Genomic DNA, 26,926 nt, shown 5'->3' with positions numbered 1-26,926 from the left:
GCGCAGTGAGTCTACCCTAACACGATTCCCCCATATTTTTAGTATGTTTACGGTAATATATCTCAAAAAGCCAGAATAGGAGCCTTCTGGATTTTTATATTCTAGTAGTTTATTCAAGCCTTGACTCTGTGAAATACAAAACAGTTTGCCACCAAAGCTGGTTTGGGTGCTTTTTGATCCAGCGTGGACGTACCCGTTATTTATTGAACCCAGGAACCCCGTCTCGAATCCGGGTGCTAGGTACTTTGCGGTGGTATATCTCGATACGCCAACATAGAAAGTTAACGACATTTGGCATGTTCACACCTTATGCATCTGTCGATTTGGTGAAATAAAGATCTTGGAGCCACCAAAGCTAATTTAGAAGTTATTGTGTGCGCAGCGAGCCTACCCTATCCCGATTCACTCACATATTTAGTACGTTTACGGTAATATATCTCTAAAAGCCAGCATAGGAGGCTTCTGGATTTTTGTATTCTAGTAGTTATTCATCCCTGTGAAATACAAAACATTTTGCCACCAAAGTCAGTTTGGGGTGCTTTTTGGTGCAGTGTGGACGCACCCCTTGTTTATTGCACCCGCGAACCCCGCCTCGAATCCAGGTGCTGGGAACTTTGCGGTGGTATAACTCGATACGCCAACATAGAATGTAAATGAAAATTGCCCTGTTCATATCTTATCCATCTGTTGATTTGGTGAAATAAAGATCTTGGAGCCACCAAAGCTATTTTATAAGTTATTGCGTGCGCGATGAGCCTACACTAACTCGATTCCCCCTATGGTTTTAGTATTGTTTACGGAGATATTTCTCTAAAAGCCAGTTTAGGAAGCTTCTGAAAATTTGTGTTCTAGTAGTTTATTCATCCCTTGATTCCATGAAACAAAAAAACCTTTTGCCACCAAAGCTGGTTTCAGTGCGTTTTGATGCAGCGTGGACGCACCCCTTTTCTGCGTGCTCAGTTAGCCTAGTGTGCGATATTTTAGTATGTTTACGGTAATAGTATATATTTTTTTCATGGTGTGTGTGTGGGGGGGGGGGGGGTCTATTATACTTTGCATTAATATGTCGTTTTCTAATATAAAGGTAACAATTATTTTCGTGATAATTATATCTAGGTTTTTATTGGCGCTAGGAATATTTGTGCTAACTTCATTTCGTATCCAGGTGACCTTATGGCTTTATCGCGTGAATCATTAATTTCCGTCATAGTCCGGACTTTTTTCCGTATGCAAATGACGTACGTCGTACATCCCATATAAGGTATATGTTCTACTTTGCAAGGTTCTATTATGCATTTGTCTATTATGCAGAATGCAGAAGTGTAATGTGCAAAATAACTATTCAACTGTATTTTGTATTATTGAAAAGTGTATTCTGTATTTTAACACCGTGGCATTGGTATTGTTAAGCAATGGAACTTGCAAATTGTAAAACTAAAATAGGTATTTTGAACTAGTGACATTTGCAGTTTGCACCGTGAACAATGAAATAATATTGGCAACGTTATACTTCCATAATCTATCACTTACACAGGATTTAACTTTTAATCCATACACATCCATATTATGTGCTTCGATTTTTGATGGAGGTCACGGTGGCTAAGTGGGTAAGACGCTGGCTCGCGAGTCTGTAGGTCGGGTGTTTGATCCCTGCATTGGACGAGATGCAAGACGGAGGGCCTGACAAGGACAGCTGTCTAGTCGTTCTGATGGTACGAAAACGGAGGTCTCGTGTACACATTGGCGTGCACGTAAAAGATCCCTTGACAATTATAATTCGATATACGAGTAGGTCGTAGTGCCGCTGTCCGGGCACAATTTCCCTCATAGCACACTGTATGGCGTATGGTCGTCTTCATTAGCCCAATTCGGAGCAGAAGAGTAGGACGTTAAACCCCATTTCATTTCATTTCGATTTTTGACAATTGTGAAATTATTTTACTGGGACCCGCACAATAACACTGTCTTCAAAGAGAATATGTCATATAGTAATGTAGCACAACATACAAAAATGGAGAGTAATTGACACGTGATTTTAATCGGATTTAGAAGATAACAGCAGTGGTTGTCTGACACACGTGACCATAACACAATAATTAACCATATGTTAGTCCCGGAAAAAAAAGTAGTGATGTTTTGACCTGATGTTAAAATCTATTTCACTCCGGTTGTTTCCTCTTTACTCATGATGTTCACATGCCAAGTAATTAGATGAAAATGAGTTAGCAATTTCTAATTGATAACGACTATATACTATAGTACAATGAACATTATAAATCATTTAACGTCCACTCGACACAAACTAGGTCATTTCAGGACTAATATAATATGGTTCAATTTTATTTCATTAATTCGCTTGCGCGTAGGGGTCTTTAGCAGTGGCAGGAAACCAGAAGACCCCGAGAAAACCCAAAATGTTGGACAGGCGACCCTACTCATTGTCACGTACAAGCGTTGAATCGAAACCGCACCAGTTGACTCAATTCGGCCATCCAACCCCACTTATCAAATAGGAAGGTTTTTAAAATGCATTAATGAAAAGAGTAGAATTCCATTAAACCTTTAATCGTCGTTTGAAGAATTTTGAATACGCCACAAACTACAGTATTGTCAAAAGTTAAATTTCTAAAAGGGGTATCACTCCAAATTTGGTTCATTTCCGTCTCGTATTTATATAGACGGGAACAATTTCGCAGCATTCATTATCCTCTTCAGGTGATATAAACAAACCAGCGCCACGTATGCGTGTCTGCAATATCAATACGGTGCAAGCTGTCGTTGAATTACCAACTAGTTAGTAAGGCCTATAAGCCTTCAGTATGGGTCTTTTTATATTCGAATGAATCCAAGCTGGGAGTTATCTACCGTTGATATTATTTTTTATGTTAAATAATCAATTTGAGTATGATTTCTTGGGGATCAAACAGTGAAAAAACAGATATAAACCGAAAAATGCAAACGAAGATATATCATTTACCATATCATTTACATGGAATCTGTAAAGATAACTCTAAATTTCAATTAAAAATTGATTGCACATTTATTAAGAACATCGCCTGTGTGCACTAGGCTTAAGAGAAAAGGGTCAAGACTTTATCGAGTATTACAATAATGTTTACATAGTATAAACCTGCCATATCATTTACATGGAGGCTGTTAAAGATAACTCTAAACTTTGCAATTAAGAAAATCGCCTCTAGACTTTATGGAGTATTGTTTATATATGTATAATGTTTAATTAAAATACAGACGAATGTGAAATTTTATTTATGAGTTAATATCATTTAGCAAGCCTCTACTATTCTACTATATATATTGAATAAAAATACGGAATAAGATAGGTTAGATGTCACGCTGGCATTATGGAGGAAAATGAATCATCGTTCCGCCATATGGTATACGATATACTACATATATTTATGCGACTCATTCTTTCATTTCTGACAGCATATTGGTTTTAACATGGTCGGTGAGAGGGGGTGAGTGGGAGAGGGACAGTGGGAGGGGGGGGGGGGGTGTCGACAAGAAGCAAGCTAGGCTTAACATTAGCTAAGTTCGACCAGGCATACATTACCGGTGAAAGATGTTAGCTGAATTCTTCCTAACCGAGTCTTAAAATATCCAATATGGCAGACAATAAACTATAGATTCGATAATAGACCATACATGTTGCTATTAAAGACGATATTAAAGGGAGTGATGTCAACTCAAATGGAGTAAAATTTCAGAATGTTGGTTTAATTGATTATATCTTTCGACTACATGTATTTTGAATAGTGGCCAAGTGATTTAAGGCGTAGACTCACTAACCATGGGGTCCTAGGTTCGATCCCGGTTTCCCCTTATCAGTGGTGCAGGACTTGTCATGGTAAAAAAAAAACAGTGTCCAGTCGTTCGGATGGGACGAAAACCGTAAAAGAACCCTTCATAGTAATTGTAAATAGAGGAAGAGTAGGCAGAAACATAGCTGCCCGGACAAAATTTCTCTTATAGCACACTGCATGTATGCCTTTAAGTAGGTGCAGAAATCCCCAGTTCATTCGGAGTACAGTGTTTTACACCGAATGCACCTTAAATTGTCTCAATGGCATTTAGTAATTGAACTAGAGTATACAGATCACAATTCTATGGAATACAATTACTGCTTATTATTAAGTGACGTTTCGATCAGATAAAGACTAGAGAAGCCTTGTTGAAACGTCGCTCAATAATAAGCAGTAATTGTATTTCACAGAATTCATTGTGACATGGTGGGAATACACCTTTAAGATAATACGAGATAAGATAATTGCTGATAAACAAGTGTAGTGAGATTATTTATAAACTCGGAAAACTGAAATATCGATCGGTTCATTAAAACTAAAAGCATGAGTTCGTCACTACTTAACAAAACATTTCCTACATAAAAACCTTCACACTGAGATCGGTTTTCCGCCAGGATGATGGCTGATTAACCGACTTTTATACAGATCAACAAACATATCTAAATAACAAAACTGACCTCAATAGTTCTGTTGTCTTTGAGAAAGCCTGCATATGAATGGCGGATGTGGAGATTAATGTTGACTGGGTGCAAGGCCGGATTAACCGTCTGTGGGGGCTCCATCACATTTCATATTAACAAATGTTATCCGTCCCTTGCCAATGAATGAAAAAAAAAACATGGAGGGGTTTGTTAAGAAATGCTTATGAAGGGACTAGTGCCGGACTGGTGTGTCGAAGGCCCACCTGTCAGGTTATTGACCAAGGCTCACACAAGTACGCGCCGAAGGCGCGCGAGCGTCCGAGGGTGTGTGTGTGTGTGGGGGGGGGGGGTACTACCCCGTGAAAATTTTGAAAATTGACAATCGCAAACCCATTTTCCAAACATTTCATACCAAAGCAAAAGAAGGCAAATTTTTGATTTCCTGATACAATTAGATAACAGAATGACCTAAGAGCACTATCATTTGATGAATTTGAGAAATCTCTTCAGTGTCAAAACAGGTTAAAAGATGCATTACACGTTCTCAGTATAATGAGGTCAAACTCATAAAGTTCTTTCCTTGTAGTACACTTCTTTTTTTGTGTTGTTTGTCAGTCATTTTTTTCCTATCTTTTCTTTCTCTTGTCCTGTGTCCTGTCCTCTCCTTCCTTCTTTCTTTTCTTTCACCCCCCCCCCTCTCCTTTCTTTCTCTTTTTTTCTTTTTCTTTCTTTCTCTTTTTTTCTTTTTTCGTTTTTCGTTTTTCTTTATAGGCTTAGGCCCACTTTTTTTAATGAGCTTAGACCCACCTGTCAAGGACAGGTGGACATGTGGGCCCAGTCCGGCACTTGAGGGACAGCAGCCTGGACGACACCCGATCTCATCAAACCAACATTCACTGCATATTACGCTACTGACTTGGGAGCCCCCGATGGGGGCTGGTCATTACTTTCGGCGGTGTTTTCAGTAGTAGAAGGAAGCCGAAACACTAGTGAATTATTCACCAGGTTATGTATAGGCCATGACTACATATTCAAAATCGATAAAAGTTTTACAACTAGCTAAATATAACTAATTTGAAATGTTGTTACTTCCCTTTAATTGTCCATTCCTAGAATCAGAAAGGATACTTGATATGGAACTTTCAGTCCGTCAAGAACTAATAACTTATCTGAAATTGTGTCGCCCCCTTTTAGTCATACATTTCTATAGACGAAGAACAGCCAATAGATAAAGGAATGGTCCCGTTCCTTGCAGGGGCATAATTTGCATTTTAGTATTCTTACAAGTCGTAGAATTTACGATACTTGCTGCCATTGCATAAAATAGGTCAAGGATACTTTGAGGTTGGACAAATATTTAAACTAGAACTTCCAGATATATTTCAGTGAACACAACTGGTTAATGCTACATTTAGTCACATACTACTAGCTGGATCTATGTCATACTTTCACAAATACATAAACGATTATCAATTTGTCCGATGGAACTTAAGGCGCGCTTCAGTTCACTATAGCAATCACCTTGACATGGATAAACCTGTCTATAACTCGGGACTCGTGTGGGATAACAACTTCCTTCGGGTAATATAATATTTCAGGTTTTTACTTGCAAAAGTTTACAGACTGTATAAAATAACCTCGTTTATAAGAATACTCAAAGAAAACTGAGAGATAAAAAGACTATTTCTGAACATTGTGACATTTGAGTTGCTCATTGTTTTTTCATCCGACATTCAGTTTGAAGGAGCTAAATCGCTAATATTTGGGACCTAGAAATTGACACAAATGCGTCGTAACGCATATAATAATATAATATGAATGTATAATATAAAGTGATTTATAACAATCGTTGTCGTTTCACTCTAATTTCAAATCAGTTATGTTCGGCGAAATACGTCAGAAGTCTCAATCGAATGGTAATCTCTAGCGTCTGGTTATTCCAGTCTACACCGATAATATTTATTGTGCATGCTCTCCAGAATATGAGGTCACCGTTTGACATGACTTGTGGAATATGTCTAGCCTCGTTCTTCGAGTCCCTTGTTACAAATGGCACTGAAACGCATTATGGTACACGATGCGTGTGCCAATGGTAAAATGTTTATTTTGTCTTAAATATTGGATATCAGAAGCCCATCTTTTCTCAGTAAGATCACAACGTTAATTTTGATTTAAATTGACAAATAATTCGTGTTTTCAATGCCGAAGACTTTCAATGATATTGAGTTAGAGACTTAGCTACTTTAAACTGGAACTTCACCTTCAGTCTAAATGACAATAGAATAATGGACCGAAATACAATCTTTAATGACCGATTGTTTAAATACAGATTATTAATATTTACCAATTCCGCCATTGAATTGTGCATTTTGAGAGCTGAAGACTTCGTCTATTAAATGCAAAATTTAGGAAGGCTATTTGACATGTATTAATATTTTTATTTCTTTTGTCATTATACATTTTACGTAATTTATATGCAGCTCATCATACACAAAACACACAAAACAAAAATTTGTTAAGTACACAAGGGACTGTATTAATATGCCTCTCTTTCCTATCAAATCAGCTGACCAGGATACGTTTGAATGACCCACAAGCCTTAACTCTGTATACATTATTATCTGCTGACTAGGATAGGATTTAGAATCGACCATTGAAGAAGTTAATTACAACAAGAAACATAATGAGCGGTTAAAAAAACATTCCTTTCTAGTTTGAGCATACTATTATAATATTACAATACACTGTGAAATATATCCATTATTTTACAACAGACGGACATAAGTACATTGACGTTTCTGGCCCATCATTAAGTTTGTCTCAACAACAATAGTTCCGAGGAGAATTAATAAAGGGCAAAGTCATGTACATACGATAGATCATATGAATTGTAATCTACGTATTCTTGTGGGAATATAACCTGGATACACTTCCATACGCTTCCGATAAGTTCTACTGTGTGTAATCAATGTGTTCCAATGAGAACATTTCCACGATACTTCATAATGTGAAGTATCGTGGAAATATAACTGTGCGAATCTTACCAGTAACTCTGGGTATTCCAGTAGATTCTAAATGCACAGTTTGCACACCAACTTTTATCGAAGTTATTTTTATTATACGTTTCTATTTTTAGATTTTACCCTTAAGACTTTATTAGATTAGTACCTCTATTGTAAAATAAACAGATATTATTGGTCACAGTGTAGATCTTTCTAACATAAGACATATATATATACACGCACACACAATTTATATTGGTTTAAATAATACTTATTTCATAATATTAATTAAATATAATTAGGATATAAACTATATAATGGCACATTTAATTTGATAAATAAATTATGGAAGTTAAGCAATAATAAAATATAAAATACCTAGATGAAAGACAAAGATTTAATATACATTTAACAATGGATTTTAAAATTTGGACATCAGAAGTTTTTTCATGCATAGACCGTGTTCATGGTTAATGCAAGCACCAACTACAGTTCAAAGTACATCATCAATAAGAGTAATTTTTCAATTTTATTGTATCTATTAACTACAGTTTTTACGAAAATAGTAAAATTCTAATATTCTAGATTAATAAATATTGAAACACAATAAAATAACACACATATTATTTTTCGATGTCATTGTATCTATTAACTATAGTGTTTACAAAAATAGTACAATTCTAATATTTTAGATTAATAAATATTGAAACACAATAAAATAACACATATATTATTTTTCTCTGTAACCATGAAAGTTTCGGGGTTCCCAGTTCATCTGGATAAACTGGAATATCGAGTTATTGTGGAACGTTTCCATTTTAAATATTGTGCTTTTTTATAGTATTCATTGCATAACGCATTGAATTTGTTCCAGTGATATTAACAAGCACAAAATATATATAACTTATAAGAAGTTTGTATATGTACGTAACAGCGATACAAAATAATTACATAAGGTTATACAGATACTATGCTACGAAAGAACAGAGTGATTATTATCACAAAAGAATATACATCAATTCGTATACGATATAACAGTTGGATCTTAGTATGGTATAAATTTCGTTTCGTTTTATTTTATTAAGTCAAAAATCAGAAAACATTAATGAAACGAAACTGTAATCTTGATTCTACTGTTTTAAAGACCCGAGTCTATAAATATCCAAAATATAAATTCATTCAAATGAAACTATTCTCATTTCAAATCTAATATATTTTTTTTTCACAACAATATTTAAACCACGAAAGACCTCTGTTGTAAACAATGTTATGGACAGTAATGCGATTAAACATAAATATTAATATGATCAATATTAATTTATTATTCTAGATATAATTCGAAATACATCAATTGAAGAAAGTGACTATATTCCCCAAATTTGTGACTTGTTACGGAAATACGTTTCTTCACTTAACCTAAAATTAATTTGTTTCTCAAACAGATTGGACTTTTCTTGCCTTGAGATATCTTCAAACCAAATATAATCGTAACCAAATATAATCGTGACTCACATTTACAGAACTATTCGTTGCGAAACCATCTTCATTTTTTGTACAATCCCGTCCTAATTAGTTTTACATTTATCCCATTAAATCGGCGGTGTAAAGAACAAAGATTATGAAGAAAATGATGGCACTCAGACGGTCAATCACCAATGACAACGCGCGCCATTCCTCGCGTGCTCCAACGTCACGATCTCTTTGGCGTCCATTGTCAGACGAGACAAGTGATTGGACGAGCCGGATGAGATGTTCCACCTGTCGTTCAAGACGGGAGGCATTTTCCGTAGCTAATTCGTCACCTGGAATAACTTTGACATCCAGGGTTTCTGGGAGTTGAGAAGTCCAGGGAGATCTTACCAATACCAGATAGTTCAAACCACTCAAGAAAATCTGAAACAAAAAGTAGCATATTGAAATATAATACGAGAGAGAGAGAGAGAGAGAGAGAGTGACAGACAGACAGACAGACAGACAGAGAAAGATGTTTTAACGTCCATTCGACATAAACTAGGTCATTTCGGGACTAACATGTGATTCAAATTTATTTCAATAATTCGCTTGCGCGTAGGGGGACGTTGGGAGACCCGGAGAAAACCCACGCGGTTGGACAAGCGACCCTACTCCTTGTCACGTACAACCGGGAAATCGAAACCACGCCAGTTGACTCCATGACAGATTTTATGATATATCGCGCCCGTGCTAACCAATCGGTCATCCAACCCCCGACCGATTGCCAAGAGAATTGAAGTTCAAAATAACCTTGAATACAAATAAAATGAAATGAAATGAAATGGCCATGTAATATGCCACACAAAGTGCTACGAGGGGAAATTTGTCCAGAAAGCACCGTGTTCGCATAATCTTCATCGAATTCGATCTGCACACAAGTTACGCTAGTCCAATTCGTCCTGTACCACTTGGCTATCCTGTCACTTCACGTCCATGCCTGAATTTGTCATATGTTAACGTTAGATTAATAAAGAAAGGAGGTCTAGATTCTTTTCGAAATCTGAACAGAAAGCAAGGGGCTCAATGGTCTGCCCCCCCCCCCCCTTCAATCAAACACATCTTAACCTTAGATATCCTGACAATTCCAAGCAATTATAAACTGATTGATTCCTTTGCTTTCATTGTTAATTCTCACACATTTTGTTAAGGATTTATTTCAAACTTCATGTAAAGTGGGGATAACCGTGCTTGCCTACTTACCTTCTTTACAATAGCTGGTATTTTGCTTCTCTTTCTATCAGTACTACAGAGTTGTATGTTGAACAACGACACTATGACAGATATCACTATAAGAACCAAGGTAGAGTTGTAGTAAGTCTCTGTAGTGTAAAAATAAGCAAAACATGACATAGATACAGTTCTAAGGGGAGGTAATCATCTAAAGGGGGGGTAACCGTGCTTGGGGTGACTATAAAGCGGATTCGTGGTGAAACTATAGGATCTTATTGAGCCAAAAAGACCGAACATGTGTAGCAATAGAGTCGTGGCGACATTGTTTTTAAATTTATAGACAAAGAATAGAGAAATAAGATGACTTTTTATTTCATTAATTAATATATTTGGCAAATTAATAGTTTCACACATATTCACATATATATTATATATAGTGTGTACTAAATCAGATTAGGGTATAAATGACATATTGTTATATAAAAAAGAGTTATTTAGCCAAAACATGTGTCTATAAAATACCACAGAGAGCACGTGTGCAAGGAAAAGTACTATTGCGTCATTGGGTTTAATTTAACCAATCATGTTGTTAATTACACAAGTTCGGGGCTTGAACACGCTCTGTTATGCGTGATATACGTGAGTGCTATATAAGATATCTATTTGAAACTTTCAAGCAGACTTCATTAGATTCCAGAGAGGTTCCATCTGAGTTCCTAGACAGTCGCGAGGCTGGCTAAGGTGGAGAAATGGTTTTAGCTAGTATTGTTATCTATTATGCTTGTATCCATGTAAGCAGCTATATATAAAAAATGTAGAAGTGAACTGTTGTATTGTTATTTCTAGTAAGACAAACGTCTTAAGAAACCAGTAAGAAGTAAATACACAACGTGAAGCAGAAGTAAAAACAGCTAGAGACAAATTCTAGACGATCACAAGGCTACAGAAATATGTAGTAAGAAAAGATGCATGGGTCGTATGTAGGATGTGGCGACCGGTTTCTGATCCCCGCTTTCCACGTCGGACAGAAGGCCCACTGTGCTACACATGATCTTGGACCAAATTGTTTCTGTCATGCCGAACATGACCTTTAACCAAATTGCTTCTTTCATACTGAGTCTGGCCTTTACTTTAACCAAATAGTTTATGTGCCACCGATATTTCCACTTGCTTATGACACTGGCAATAGGGATACGGGGACTACAGTTTCTGCCCACATAACCCTTATATTTTTTAGCTTTAAAGCCAACATATACTTTGTAATTTTACGACATCGTCATAAACGTTGCTGAAGTTCTTTGTTTCTTCTGTCTATATAGATTCGTCTTGATTTCTGCCCTGCTACAACATATGATTCAGTCGGATAGAGGTATACTTTGGAATAACTATGAGATGCATATATAGTGATATAACGAGGGGATTGGACTAACAAATTGTATACTCTATCTATAACAAAAACAGACTAAAACTTGCAAAACAAGACAATGTACAGAACAAAAAAGCAGCCGAAACATCATTTAAAAGTAAAATGCTTCTACAATTGATTGAAATTATACATCCTCATTAACATTGCTGGGTGTTTTAAAGATATAAGTTGCACAACGTAGCCTTCTATGAGATAGAAACCCAGTTTAAGCAACATTTTACTGAATAAATTCACTCGCCAGTTGAACAGTAGACAAAAGGCAGAATATATAAGTTCTCTCCACATATTAAATAGATAAATAAAAATTGTGTATTTACTATAAGCAGTTGTGGGCATATAAATAGACAATGAATTTGAAAGATTGTATTGTCTACGATATCACCTTAGGTAGAAGTGGACGTTAAACGACCAGAAAGGAACGAACGAACGAAAGATTATAATGCATTTTCACGTCTAATCGTAAATAAATAATTTGTGGATTTTTGTGCTATTTGGAATATGTTACAAATTACAATTCATATTACTTAGAAGGTCGGGTTTGCAATATATTACTGAAGCAAAGGTCCGATAAATCCTCTAACCAAACGAAACACTGCAAGGAGTATGGGTTTGTTATGTAAAATCAAATGCAGACTTCCTTCAAACCGATTTACCAAAATGTTACTACCATTATGACATTTTAAATACAGAGAATTGGGTCTGTATATGTTCATTGATCTTTTTTTATATTAAATGCATTATTAATGGTATTGAAATACTTACTAATATCAGTTTGCCAGACTCGTTGAGCGATGGCCATACTCTGTTGAAGACTCAGATGAACCAAAATACCAGCAACAAACAATAAACCAGCTGAAACACACAAAAGAAATTTCGCAGAACTTAAAATGCCCGTAAGTACATAAAACGAAATTCTTTGACCATTGTCAGACACAAATTTCATGCGGATTACAATTTTATCTGCATATCTTATTTCAAAGGTTCCGTCATCAGGAATATGTTAATACAGAAATTGAGAATAGACTTAAACAGGTTACAAAGCTACAGAGACTGTCGATTTCGAATTGTATATCTGAAGAGATGCATTTTTAGAAAAGTAAATTATTACTAGCAGGGCCCTGTTTCTCGAAATCTTAACTTAAAGATAAAATTTTAGTAGATACTTTAATTTTAATTGGCTAAGCACTAAAATCAATCTAATAATATCCAATCAAATTACTAAAATTAGAATTTAATCTTAGTTAAAAGTTCGTGAAACAGGCCCTAGATGTATAATTTAAGGTGTTACAGGGGCATCTGTAACGATATTCCCCAAAACACTCGGAAACTAGAACCAGTATTGTGACTTAGTATATTTTAAAGGTATATCTGTACTTACTGAATGTGGCTCTTTCTCGGGTGGCTACTGGAATAAGGAATTGGATTGGAACCAAAATGGCGACAAGGACGATGGGTAGAACGTCCAAATCTATCAAACAATCACTGCATTCTCGCCTCCTCAATGTCACGGTGAAGGTCAAATCTGGATACGGTTCACTACAACACTGGTAAAACTTTTCGTTACGTCTAATGGTCGTATTGACTATATTCCAGTCAGTGCTGTCCGTATAATCGTCTAGACTGACCACCCCCTTACCATAGTAGTCTCTTATGTCAAGACTATATCCATCATAGGCCCATGATCCCATTTTAAAATGGCAGACCATAAAGGAACCCCACTGATCTACAGTACAAGGGCTTTCAACAATAAGTTTAGGAGAGTAAGACACCATACCATTAGAGAAAATGGTTAATCGTAAATTGTCTAGCTCCATGTTGCCTCCACTGAAAAAAATAATATCCCATTAATGATTAACTGACATGGATTTATTAACCAAGGAAACGACCAAGGAGGTGCAAGAGAGAAGATGGATATGGGCATTTTCCAGATAAGCGACGTTTTCACTAGTCTTCCCGGAATTTCAACTGCCCGGGTGTCTTTAAAATTCACTAGATAACAATGTTCCTGGCCGACTAGATGAATATCCTTTCATGTCACAGTGGGATCTCAAAGAGATTATCTGTTGTACCCGGGAATCTCCGTTTGCTTCGGAAAATCTAAGGCACCGAGGTGATATAGTATGGGAACTCTTTCGCGTTTGATCAACAAATTTTGCCTAGACGCGAGTAAAGATAGTCTCGACTAACCAGGTAATACGAAGTTTTTAAACTTTTGAGTTGTATAAACACATTTTGTCCACAAGAAGCTAGTATATTATATAGTTCCGACCAACCAAGCAATATGTATTTTAAAATCGGATTGGCGGAATCAATGAAAAGGCAACGCTAAATTAGCCTAATTCATTAGCAGATGACTTTTGAAACATGTAATATATCAAAACCATATCTATGGAGATGTATTTATTGGGCAAATTTCCACTTGTCCTTTCTGGACATATTAAAGGTCCAAGAAGTTCTCCATATTATCATCAGTAAAATTCATATTTCCGTTAATGTTGGGTCGAGGGGGGTATTGGTAATAGAGTCATATTCGAGAATACAAGAATAGATCCAGTAATAATAATAGCCGTGGTGAAAACGGACAAGAGTAATTTACCTGTTGTAAAGAGTAATATCAGGCTGCCAGAGACTCTCGGCAGGAAGTCTCAGGGATCTGGTACCATTGTATTGAGTGGAATCCCACATCAATCTCGAATCATGCCAGTTCATCAACAGACGACCGTCTAGTCTCAGCGTTTGACTTTTCTCGTTCTGTAAATAAAAATTGAACATTTTCACAATATGAAACGAAAACGCCCAATGTGCCTGTGCTTAATATTTAGTAATTTCACAAACTTAACCAGTAAAGTGTGTGTTTGTGCTTTACTTTTAAAGGCTTAAATTTTCAAAATATACATATCGGTACAAAACTTTATCGTCATATAAAGTTCACGTTACTTTCCAAGAACATCGATAGCAAAAAGGTATATATCATGTTTCTTTTTTTCTTTGAGGAGATATCTAAAAATACTTCCAGGTCTTATTTTTGTTAAATTTAAACACACAAATGTTGTACTGGTCGAAGTCTTTCTTTAAATTCCGTTTAACAGTTTCAACCTTCTACACACACCCACCCACCCCCAGGTGCAATTTGTTATGTGAATTGATGATGTTATTTAGTTCAATGCATTTTGCAGTAGTTTTAAATGTCAGTTGAAATGTTAAAGAATAGTAGTAGAATTATTGGGTCTTTTACTTTTACTTTGATGTATAGTATTAAATATGTGTTGTGTTATTATTGTAAACACGGTAAGGTTTGTTTAACTATACAACAATAGCAACATATGGCCTGCAGTGTAAAACGTTACTATGATATATGTGATACCGATGTCTTCAAATCACATAAACCTGTCTGTTTCCTATATGCAAAGTAGTATTGAAAATTGTACAAAACGAGTATAGGCAGTATATTCTCGCCATTTAAAGTATGGTGGAATATTGGGGAGGGGGTGAACCCCACTGACAGTTTAAGGTACTTAATGGGGATTATAGGGGAGCCCCTCTAAAGGTTTATGGGAAAGTATCCTCTCACAGTCTAATGCTTTTTAAAGTATAATTTTAAGGGAGTATAGGGGAGAATCCTCTCACAGCTTAAAGAATTTAAAGGGATTAATGGGGAGTAGCCCCTCACAGTTTAAAGTAATTCAAGGGGAGTATAGGGGAGCACTCTCTCTAAGTTCAAAGTACTTCAAGAGACCTTGCCAGGAACACTATCTAGTCGTTCGTAACGGACGAAAATCCGGGGCCCCGTGTACACGTTGGCGTGCATGTAAACGAACCCTTTGCATGAAAAGTAGGTGCAGAAAAGTAGGACTCTAAAGCCCATTTTATTCATTTCGTTTGATATTTGATTAATTATCTTATATAATATATTTGTTTGGCTTTCTTTAAAAGCACAGATTGAAATGTCAACGATTTGTACAGTCAATATGCGCCAAAGACGTAGCGGTGTCTATCATACAGGGCCGTAACTGGAGGGGGGGCGCAGGGGGAGGGGTCGACCCCCCCCCCCCAATGAAAAAATTGTCGACCAAAGATAAACATTGTCCGTCAATTTGACAGCAACCCTGAGAACACTTCCCGCCCCCTCGTTGCTCTGAGCTAGTTACGGCCTGCCATCATACCTCCAAAACAGCATTACTTTGATTAAGTCAGTATAAGAAGTGAGACGATCTAAAGTGTTGGGATATGGAAGGCAGGGAATTCCACAATTGGTGGTCATATAGTTACATTTGCTCCCAACTTTCACCTTCGATTAAAATGTCGACTAGGTAGTTAGAAGATCAATTTTCACAGATCTCTACAGATAAGACTAGAAATAATAGGATAAGAATGATAAATATTCTCTTGACAATGTAAATATACAAATATACATTCTACTACAAATAATTCACTTAAAGGTCAAGAAAGACACAATCTTCTGCCAAAAAACAAAAAGCCTAACTTTGCAATTATTCTGAATAATATCAAGCTTTTCAACCAAAATATTGTAGCTCCAATATTTACCCGCTTTCTTGTGCCAATGTTTCGATTCTAACATTTCGAATATTGTCAAATCTTCAAATTTCAAAATTTTAACTTTCTGAATGTCAATTTTGAAAGCAATCATCTTTAAGGCTTTCAGATGGTCCAGAAATCTGTATATATTTTTAAATAATGTTGACATTTAGGCCCAGCATTTTTAGGCATTCGCTTTGGCCTGGAAAAGTCTGTGATAAATAATGGTATCCAAGACGGCATCATATGTCACAATCATTTTTATAAGACTTATATAATTGGTTTATGTTTCGGATATGTAAATGCACTCACCACATGAAGAAGCTGTGTAACTGTTAGACCGACTTTAATTATAACGGGTCCATCAGCATTGTGTGGTCTCACTTCTTTAATATAGCCATTTAATATATTAGCTGCTGTCCTTTCTAATACACTTGCATATGATACTGAAACATAATATAGATATAATACACTGTTCTGTCTGATACACATGATACTGAAAGATAATGTATAGATATAATACACTACATACTGTTCTTTCTGATAGACATGATGATGAAACATAATATACATGTAATACATTATACAACGTTCTTTCTGATACACATGATACTGAAAGATAACGGATACAATACACTATACACTGTTCTTTCTGATATACATTATACTGAAAGATAATACAGACAAATACATTACACACTGTTCTTTCTAATACAATTGCGTATGATAATGAAACATAATATATGTAGATATAATATATTATATATACACGGCTCTTTCTGATACACATGATACTGAAACATGATACAGGCATAATATATTATACACTGTCATTTCTGATACACATACACATGATACTCAAGCATAATATAGATAAAATAATAAACCGGAAAGATAATGCAGATACGTGTATGATATCGAAAGAATAATATTGATTATACGCTGAGGCTGGGGCGCTACCAGTGTGGACACACCTCTTAGTGAAATAAAATGAGTTGATGTTGGTGCGATGAAAGAATCACAATGGCATATAGGGAAGATCTTGCAATACAATGTTATGTTTCAAAATAAAGATAATTTTCAAGCTACACATTTGATTGTTACTGTTGGCTTATGTGTATATGGTTTGTACCCAATTGAGTTGCACATCCTGGACTCACCTTTAATATTGGCTGTTAATTGGGAACGTGTTTTGTTTATGTTATAAATTGAAGTGCTGTTAGGGGTACAGCTGTGGAGAGCTCGTGTGTGGGTGGAGGGGGGGGGGGCAATATATCGTCGAAGTGCCTTAAGGTGAAAGTCACCAGAACAAAAGAGGTTTTCCTCCATTAAGTTTAATTTTACACAATACTATAACGTTACTGATACCTTGGTGTCAGATTAGGCAAGTGACATGGTTGTTGTGACAACTTCCCGTTTAGCATATCCTTATTATTTTCGGACGTTTTCTATTTTAATATATTCCTAAAGAAGCACCGGAAAGTGCAGGCAAAACTCTTTAAAATCTACTACTAATTATAAAAGAGGCCAAATGTGCAAAAAAGATGTCGGGGTATAATCTGAATGTTGTCATGATGACAACAATGGCTCAGTGGGTAAGGCGCTGGCTCAGTAACCTGGAGATCTGGGATTCGATCCTGGCGTTGGTCGAGATATATCTCAGAGATTATCAAGCGTTCTTTCCCCTTATCTAGTAGTTCGGATGGAACGTAAAACCGAGGCCCCATGTACACGTTGGTGTACACGTAAACGGATTCTTTCCAGATGGAATTCGAAATAAGAGTAGGCTGCATGTGTCCGTCTTTATTAGCCCAGTCGGTGAGGAAATGTACGACTTTAAACTCCATTTCATTTTATTGAAAATGGAAAGCATGGATTCTCTGCGCACGAACCCTGTCAAGGCTCTCTTTAAATATGTAATTAATGCTAGTCTCAGTCATCAATCATCTATAAATAGATTGACAGCCGGTAGAATCAACCTGGGTATTAGAGCTGTGAAATGTGATATTTCCTCCCACCACCTTTGATATACAGCCAATAGTCGTTAAAATATATTACTATTTATATCTACATGTCTATACCTAATGATTCAGTTTGAATATACCTACACACTCATATATAATATTAGCCATGCCTTTCAGCATTTTCGTTATATGGCTTTTAAGACAAAAACCCTCGCATGAAGTGGGCGGCAAATATTCATCTAAATTGTATCACAAGGTACGTAATCGGAAAACTCTTCCAGTCAAATTTGAATGATCAGCCGCCAACACACGAGAGAGCTGTCTGGAAAGACTTGTGTCCATGTTCCCTGCAGGGAATGACAGCACTGGATTCAAGACTGGATAATCTAAATGAATTTTATTTCCACCAATGATACTCACCGGTTAGTGCTAAATGATAAGGCCAGCTACAATCTCGTCAACAATCACGTGCCCTAACCTTATTTATATCTCAGCGACCGTGACAAAAATTTAGCTGGCCTTAACAAATAGATTTAATCATACCCACCTATGATACCCGATATGACATGCATGCGTTAACATGGAGTGGTGGAATATATCCAATTTTGTATTTAGAAATATTTGAACCAATATTTGTTCTTTGATGTACGATAACGTGTTAGATATATAATTTTGTTTGACAAATGAAATGAAATAAATGAAATGTGGTTTAACGTCCTACTGTTCTGCTTTCTAAACTGGGCTAATGAAGACGGGCATACGCCACAAAGTGTGCTATGAGGGAAATTTTGCCCGGGCAGCGTCGCTACGGCCTACTCTTATACCGAATTCCAACTGCCAAGGGATCTTTTATGTGCACGCCAATATGTACACGATATACCTCGGTTTTTCGTCCCATCCGAACGACTGGACAGCCGTCCTTGTCAGGCCCTCCGTCCTGCATCACTGACAAGGGGGAAACCACGCCGGAAAATCTGGATAAACTTTCTCGGCCAATGCAGGGATTGAACACCCGACCTCCAGGCTAGCGAGCCAGCGTCTTACACTTAGTTATTCCTGATGGGTGAAACTATTTCACCTGAGAGACATGTTTTGACGTCTGTGTGCATCTATAGTCCTATTTCACGAGGCCGAATTTGTCGCTCGAAACACGGCGCATGTAACATGGAAAAACTCTTTCAAATTTTTGTCCTCCTGGAAATCAGTTCCGTTTTACTCTCGCGTATTTTCGCTCGAACAAAAAATTTCGCTTCGTGGAAATTAGACGTTACGGGTGTCGGTGTTCATCATGGTGTTATAATAGAGACGAACCTTTATGTATTATTCTTTAATTATCGGTGCTAGTTAATCCTTTTTGTGCCAATCAGTAATAGTCCAAATTAAATGGCATGGGATTCAGCGTCCTACTTATATGTACCGACTTATGTAATGAGAACGGATTTACGCCATATAGTGTACTATGACGGAAAGTTTGCCCTAAAATGCCCCTGTAACATATTGTATGACGTGTGCGTCTTCCAAGAGAACAATTTTATCTAATGACCAGTGCCGGACTGGGCCCACCTGTCCACCTGTCCGTGACAGGTGGGCCTAAGCGCATTAAAAAAAAAGTGGGCCTAAGCCTATAAAGAAAAAAGAAAAAAAGAAAGAAAGGGGAGGGGAGGAAAGAAAAGAAGAAGGAAGGAGAGGACAGGACAGGAGAAAGAAAAGATAGGACAAAACTGACAAACAACACAAAAAAAGAAGTGTACTAGAATTCTCAAATTCATCTAATGATAGTGCTCTTAGGTCATTCTGTTATCTAATTGTATCAGGAAATCAAACATTTGCCTTCTTCTGCTTTGGTCTGAAATGCTTGGAAAATGGGTTTGCGGTTGTCAATTTTCAAAATTTCCCTGGGGGGAGAGCCCCAAAGACCCCCCTTCCCCCGCGGACCGCACTCGTGACACGCCTTCGGCGGGTACTTGTGCGGGCCTTGGTCAATGACCAGACAGGTGGGCCTTCGGCCCACCAGTCCGGCACTGCTAATGACATATTTAGAATTCTAACTGTGAAGGGTTCTTTTACGTGCACTCGTCCAATTTAACAGAATGGACATAGGTCTCCTATTATGTTATGGACTGTTGGTTGATGTATTTTAAAATAAAGGACATATGTCGCCTAGTATTAATGGACTGTTGGTTGGTGTATTTTATAAGAATGGACATAGGTCATCTAGTATGTAATGGACTGTTGGTTGGTGTATTTTAAAAGAATGGACATAGGTCGCCTTTATAGTATGTAATGGACTGTTGGTTTGTGTATTTTAGAAGGAGTAGAAGATTATCAGATGTACGTTCACGCTTTACTTTATCTCGCTGACATTCATTACATATAGCCTCGTATTCCATACTGCTGCATAGCTTACATAATATCTATAACTTAACGCTGTGCCAAGATGGCTCACGTTTGTTTTATAGAATTATTCATGGCGTGGATGGCAATAAAATGAACAAATTGCGTGCCTGAAATTGGGGTATATTTTCAACATTCAAGTGGAACGAAAATCCTGGGTCTTTTGCCCAATTTAAAAGTATAATGAATATTTGTCGTTCATTCAAATTGGGTGTTTTCCTGTTGGCAATTGCCTTCTGATCGGGCATCGCAGTACCAGTATTAAATTTAAAGCAGGAGTAATTTGTTTTCTAGTATGCACGGCTTTTTATGGACAGTAGGGTGGTCGTATTTAATATGAAGGACAATCTATCTATTTTAGACAGTTTGATTTTTGTTTTGGGCCGAAATCTTTAAACAAATAGAATGATTGAAGTGATAGTCGCTCGGGTTAAACGGAAAACAGGGGTCTATATGTCTATACATTAACAGAATTCCAATAAAAGTATACGATACAGCCGGAAAAAATCATCCTGCCCCGCACAGCACCAAATAAGAATAATCATGTTTAGTGTTAAATAATGTCCTAGATAAATTGCCAACACCCCATTCCTTTCTAGTTTAATACCAACCCAAGTAAAACTTTGTTGGCCTATAAACATGTGAAGTTATGTTGCTGTGTAATATGATTAAATGTTAGATGTATAGAGACTGGTGAGGAATGTTATTGTTGGGAGAATGTCGACTTTATATCCAATATAGTTAATAGATCAGGTGGGACATGGGTTGGTGTATAAATAGCTTATACAAATATTCTATAAGTTGGTATCATTTATATCTAACCCATACATTACTGAGGGACGATTAGATTTTGGATTTTTTAAGAAAATAAAACATAGATACTAATGATATTTATTAAAGTATAAACGTGGATACTAATGATATTTATTAAAGTATAAACGCAGATACTAAGGATAACTCTTAAACTAAAACGCAGATACTAATGATAGCTCTTAAACTAAAACATAGATGCTAATGATATTTATTAAAGTATAAACGTAGATACTAATGATATTTATTAAAGTATAAACGTAGATACTAATGATAACTTTTAAACTAAAACGCAGATACTAATGATAGCTCTTAAACTAAAACATAGATACTAATGATATTTATTGAATTATGAACATAGATACCAATGATACTTATTGAATTAAGAACACAGATAACAATGATACTTATTGAATTAAGAACACAGATACTAATAATAATTATTAAACTAAAACACGCATCCTCTAATGGTAATTATTAAATAATTCCAATTGCTAAATATGTATTATCGCTTTCGTGCATATATTATTTGTCTCAGATTTCGCATACAATCTTACTTCAACATGACCGATGTAACTGTGTAGTCCATTCACATTCAAGTGAAAATTAGTTTGCTATTATTCGGTGAAAAGCGCAATAATGTCACTAGAAACTCCCAATATTCCAGGCCATAAACAACATAAATAGTCGTTCTACTCAAAAGCATTTCACTGAACGGTAATTTATGTCCATGCACATCGATGCCAAGATTGCGTCTAACCTCAGTTTTTTTGTGTTATCTAAATTAGCCTACTATTTAAAGAACACCGTTCAGCACACGCTTTGTTAAATTTAAATAACGAAATGTTTATTAGCAGAAAAACTGGGATATTTTGGTTTCGTATTTTGAAATTAACTTAGGATATATAATCAAGAATATATGCAGCTGAAAGTTTCTATTTCATGAAGGAGATCACTTAACCATTTGGTATTAGTAAACTACTCGACAGGAGTTTGACATAATTTAGCTGACGGTAGCGAGTTTATAAATATTGGCACCATGCCTGCAGGTAGCTGTTATATGCTTACTGATGGTATAATAATTATCTCGAATACAGGAATAACTTATCGTGAAAGTATGAACATCTTTCGTATAATAATACACGACACTATATACATATCCAGTATCATATTTTTTAACTTACTGCAGATATAAACTATATTATATATACTATTCATATTGTTATTATTTGTGTATGTAGACTATACGAGAAACCTGCATAACAATAAAGCACAAAGATCAAAACTAATACTCAAGGTCAATGTCCCACCAGGGGAAGAGACCCGGGATTTTTGCAGATGAACCCAGTGGCAAGTAGCATCGGTGTTCTGGTAAGAGTAAGCATTTACGTCACACAACTTGTAGTTATGGGGCCAAATCTAGCCAGAGTTTATGAATACAGCATATCCTTCCGAATGTCAAATATAAGGTGACAGAATACTCAATCACTATAGCTTTATAATAATGAATCTGACCAGAATGAGAGTCCATAAACGTGTATTTACATATGCTATTAAATCATAAGCACCGTGTGTCATTGACCTTCATCACTAAATTGAGCTGTGAAATGGAAATATTATAAACACTTTAGAAATATGGGATTCCCACCCCAGTAGCATATTGTATGAATCTCGAACGTGACTTATTGTAAGAACCTGCCCTATGACATATCGTATGAATAGACTTTGTAAAATTTATATGAGGCCCCGTGTCTCCCCTGTGACATACTGTATATGAGTCTCCTCTGTGACACATCGTATGAGTCCCATCTGTGATATATTGTATGAGTCCCCTAGTCTCTTATGAGTCCCCACTGTGACATACTATAATAATGAGATTCCTCTGAGACATATATTGTATTAGCCGCCCCCCCCCCTCCATTTTCCCCATCTGTGATAATATTGTATGATCTTTCACTTCACACATACTGGTTGCATACTAAACGAACAAGTTTATCTAATGGCATATTGTACACAGTCCCATTTACCGAAATCACATGGCGAGGTTCTCTTGTGACATTTATATATATATTGGTAAAGTTTCTTAAGGGAGTCTTTTTTTGTGAATAAAGTATACGACCTCCTTAATCGTTCTTCTGCCTTGGTATTATGCCTTATGTTTCAGTAGTACATATTATACTAGTATATTATGTCAACTCGACATTAATAAATGACGTAATAAAGATTAACATGATTTAGATTGATGTTTATATAAACAATAATAAACAACTAATATAATTATTTATTAAACGCAGATGATAGTCTTTGCAGATTTTTTATGAGAAACACAAAATATCTTAAACTACTATATTGTTAGACTATTGTGTCAAGCGGTTGGCTACGTCAACCCTCTCGCTAGGGTAAGCCCCAGTGACAAGTGGCATTGGGCATTCTGAAAAGGATAAGCATAATTCTACAGCGTGCAATACATCAACCACGGTTGTAGCTATCATCCAAATCGGGCCTGAACGACTGACATGCCCAGACGTTATTTAGTCAAATTCTGGTGGTCCAGCCACAGGAATTAACCGTAAACAGCCGTGTGCTTGTTTGGTAATCCTAGCAATATTATTTTGGACCAGCTAGCACCTTCAGCCGCGTAAACAAACACTATTATAGTTCAATGTTTTCACTTGTACCATTTGCGAACCGGACCAAACAGAATCTGGCAAAACAAGTAGGCTATGCGTAGCCGTTCGGTGGGACAAAAATCAGCGGTCCACATTAGTGTACACTTAATAGAACCAATGAATCCGAAGACGAGTAGACAGAATCACCGTTGTCCAGACAATAATTATTCTAAACACGTTTTCAAAGTTGGCAGTTTGTCGGAAATAATCCAGGTGCATTTTCATCGCCAAAGTTTCTATTCAGTCGCTGATGAGTTACGTGAACTTTAGTTTGTTTTTACGTCATCAGATATGTAATCATAGCACCACACCCAATCCAAGTCATGATTTTAACATATTAGTGTTCTGCAAAAACCTGCTAAGTTTGCAGTGGGTGTATACATGGCATCATCACATGGTTCCAAACTTTAAAACACAGACCATTGTTTAGAAAGGCTGCGGTTCTGAATGATAAATTAGATAGATTTATTACAGGGTCTTTACCTTCTAATGTCAAATTAAATGTTCAATTTGATAAGAACTTTTTTTAAACATAACATTTCGAGGTTCTTTTTTCCTCTGTGGAATTTTAAAACAATTCTTAAATGTTTAAAAAAAATTGATAAACTTGCTATAATATAAAAGATAAAATGGATATGCGGATGAAAATGCTGTAACTTCTTTGCTGCATTTGGGCGGTTTTGAACTTACTGTGCTAAGGGTCATTGGTAATGTTTTCTGGCTGTTCAAGAATATTCGCCATTAGCATACATCACACATGGGTGTACTTGACTTCAGTCAAACTAGTAGTTTATGAGTAAACTGGTAAAGCTATCAAGAGATGTTTCCGCTAAATGGAAAACGTTCATGCATTTATACTAATATAGTAAATTGCAGGGATGGGCTGAAAGGCTCGGAGGCCCCTAATAAAAGTTCTCACGTTGTTTGGGGGACATTATTGATGTAGAATTTAAGTCGTTTTTGATGAATTGGTCAGATTGCCATTTGTTATATCAGATATGGGTTGCAGTCTCTGAGGGTTTCATTCTCAGGATATACTCTAGAAAGCCCCACTTATAGTCATTTTTTTTTTCAAAGTTTCTTGCACATAAACACCACCCCGCCACAGCACAACCTTCCCACTAAAGTCGAGGCTCCCGTCCATTGCCAGTCCGTCCCGCTGGATTTCATGCGTCGTCAATATACATAGTTCAGCATGAGAGAAGTGATACGTTCGATCCAAGTTGTATAAACGCTGATTACGACCTTTTTACGTGAAAACAGCCTCACAAAATCATGTTAGAGTTTACAAGAATGGAATAGCATGGGGGTTTAAAGTCTAATCAATATAATAATTCCGTCCATTTTAGACTAACCTATGGTAATATTCTGCAGTTCTATGATTAAGAATTTTGCCCAGACAGTGGATCCCAACTGCCAGGGGCTCTTTTGCGTCCGTACCATCCGAAGGACTGTAAACACTTTCCTTGTCAACCCCACATGCGCCACCCTTGTCTGATTTGAGACCATCTAAACGAGAGGCCAGTGCCCTACCACTCGACTACAAGATGAAACTGTGATTTGATCTATATTTCCAGGTCTAAAGGGTAGTTCTATTTATTGTTTCACGAATTTCAGCTGTCGTGTTATATTTTGAGTTACCTACGCTGTGAAACATTAGAACTGTTAGCTATGCAAGTGAAGTGGAGCAGCATCGGGTTTTCTAGGAAGAGTAAGCATATCATGTCTCACGACCGATCCCGCTCTCTATCAGAAAGTTTCATCGCATAACACCAAATAGCTCATAACTTTCAAAAGGAAAATAAACATGTTTGAAGTTTTTATTAATTTTCTGATTTTTAATCAGTAAAACACAAGGCATAATGTCATTATAATTACTCCTAACAAAAATCAAAAATATTCAGTTAGAATTATCTGAAAAAAAGTATACTATGTGAAGACTGACACCACTGGGCGTTAACTGTTTTTCTCTTGCTGTTTTTTTCTCTTTAGAAATACATATGCTTTGCATTATCTATCAATGCAACAATTTTTCTTATTTATTTAAACCGAGTTTCAAAACAAGGTCGCAATAGACTTTGTTGTAACAACAATTAGGACAATTAATTTGAGATAAAAAAATAAATAGATGAATTCTACAATCAGACCTTCAATGGTTTCAGCAATGCCATATTTATATACCATAAAACTGATTTCGAAATTCCTAAATCTTATGAAATAGAAACTGTAAACATAATCAGAACTTTTTGCAAAATTGCCAAAAACGGAACCGGTTAGTTTTTTTGAAAGATAAATGAGATAACAAGCAAAATATCAATTTTCTCAATAACAAAGTTTTTAAAAATATAATTTGAATTTTTTATGAATAAGAGAAAACCTACCTTTACAAGTTGCTAGTCCTAAAATAAATAAATATAAAATGGGTCCCATTTTCACAGATATTTATACAGAAAATTATATATACACCTAAAACACTACAGCTAGCATCGACAGTTTGCCATATTCCTCAACTGAACAAGTAACTCAACGACCGGCATGTAACTTAATCTTCGGTAATCTCCGTCGAATACCTGGCACGTGCTGTATGACGGAGATTACCGAGCTGGTTAACTTTGTCCTGTTATGACTTATACGAACCAAGCTTACCTCTTGACTATCAGGAATCACGCCTGTTTTGTTAGAAGTTTGCTATTTGTGTTAAAGCGATGCCAACAAACTTTCAATTCATGTGTTAAATATTTGATTCCAGTCACAGATGCTAACAAACTTTCAATTCATGTGTTAAATATTTGAATCCAGTCACAAGTGTATAGTCTAAATTGTAGATTGATCTGGAGTAACTCATGTTAAATCAATCGAAATAATTCTTATCAATTGTTTTTATCCTTTTCTTTTATAAACGTAAAACACAGAAACTAAGATGAAATGGGGTTTCAAGTCCCACTGTTCTGCTCCGACTAGGCTTGTAAAACAGCATA

General features: G+C 36.2%; 1 protein-coding gene across 1 annotated transcript; it reads right to left on the bottom strand.

Annotated features, from left to right (window-relative positions):
* Window positions 1-6,882: 6,882 nt before the first annotated feature.
* Window positions 6,883-26,502, bottom strand: LOC126823996 (neuronal acetylcholine receptor subunit alpha-7). Its single transcript, XM_050553070.2, has 7 exons — window positions 26,330-26,502; window positions 16,424-16,557; window positions 14,172-14,326; window positions 12,954-13,399; window positions 12,338-12,427; window positions 10,180-10,298; window positions 6,883-9,360 (listed from the first exon to the last, which is right to left on the bottom strand). The coding sequence occupies exons 1-7, from the start codon at window positions 26,376-26,378 to the stop codon at window positions 9,049-9,051; spliced, it is 1,305 nt and encodes a 434-aa protein (XP_050409027.1). The 5' UTR covers window positions 26,379-26,502; the 3' UTR covers window positions 6,883-9,048.
* Between the last annotated feature and the right edge of the window lie 424 nt (window positions 26,503-26,926).

Source organism: Patella vulgata, chromosome 6 (genome assembly GCF_932274485.2).
Source record: "Patella vulgata chromosome 6, xgPatVulg1.2, whole genome shotgun sequence".
Lineage (NCBI taxonomy): Eukaryota > Metazoa > Mollusca > Gastropoda > Patellidae > Patella > Patella vulgata.
The sequence above is the reverse complement of the archived record's forward strand: the minus strand, read 5'-3'. Positions and strand labels throughout refer to the sequence as shown.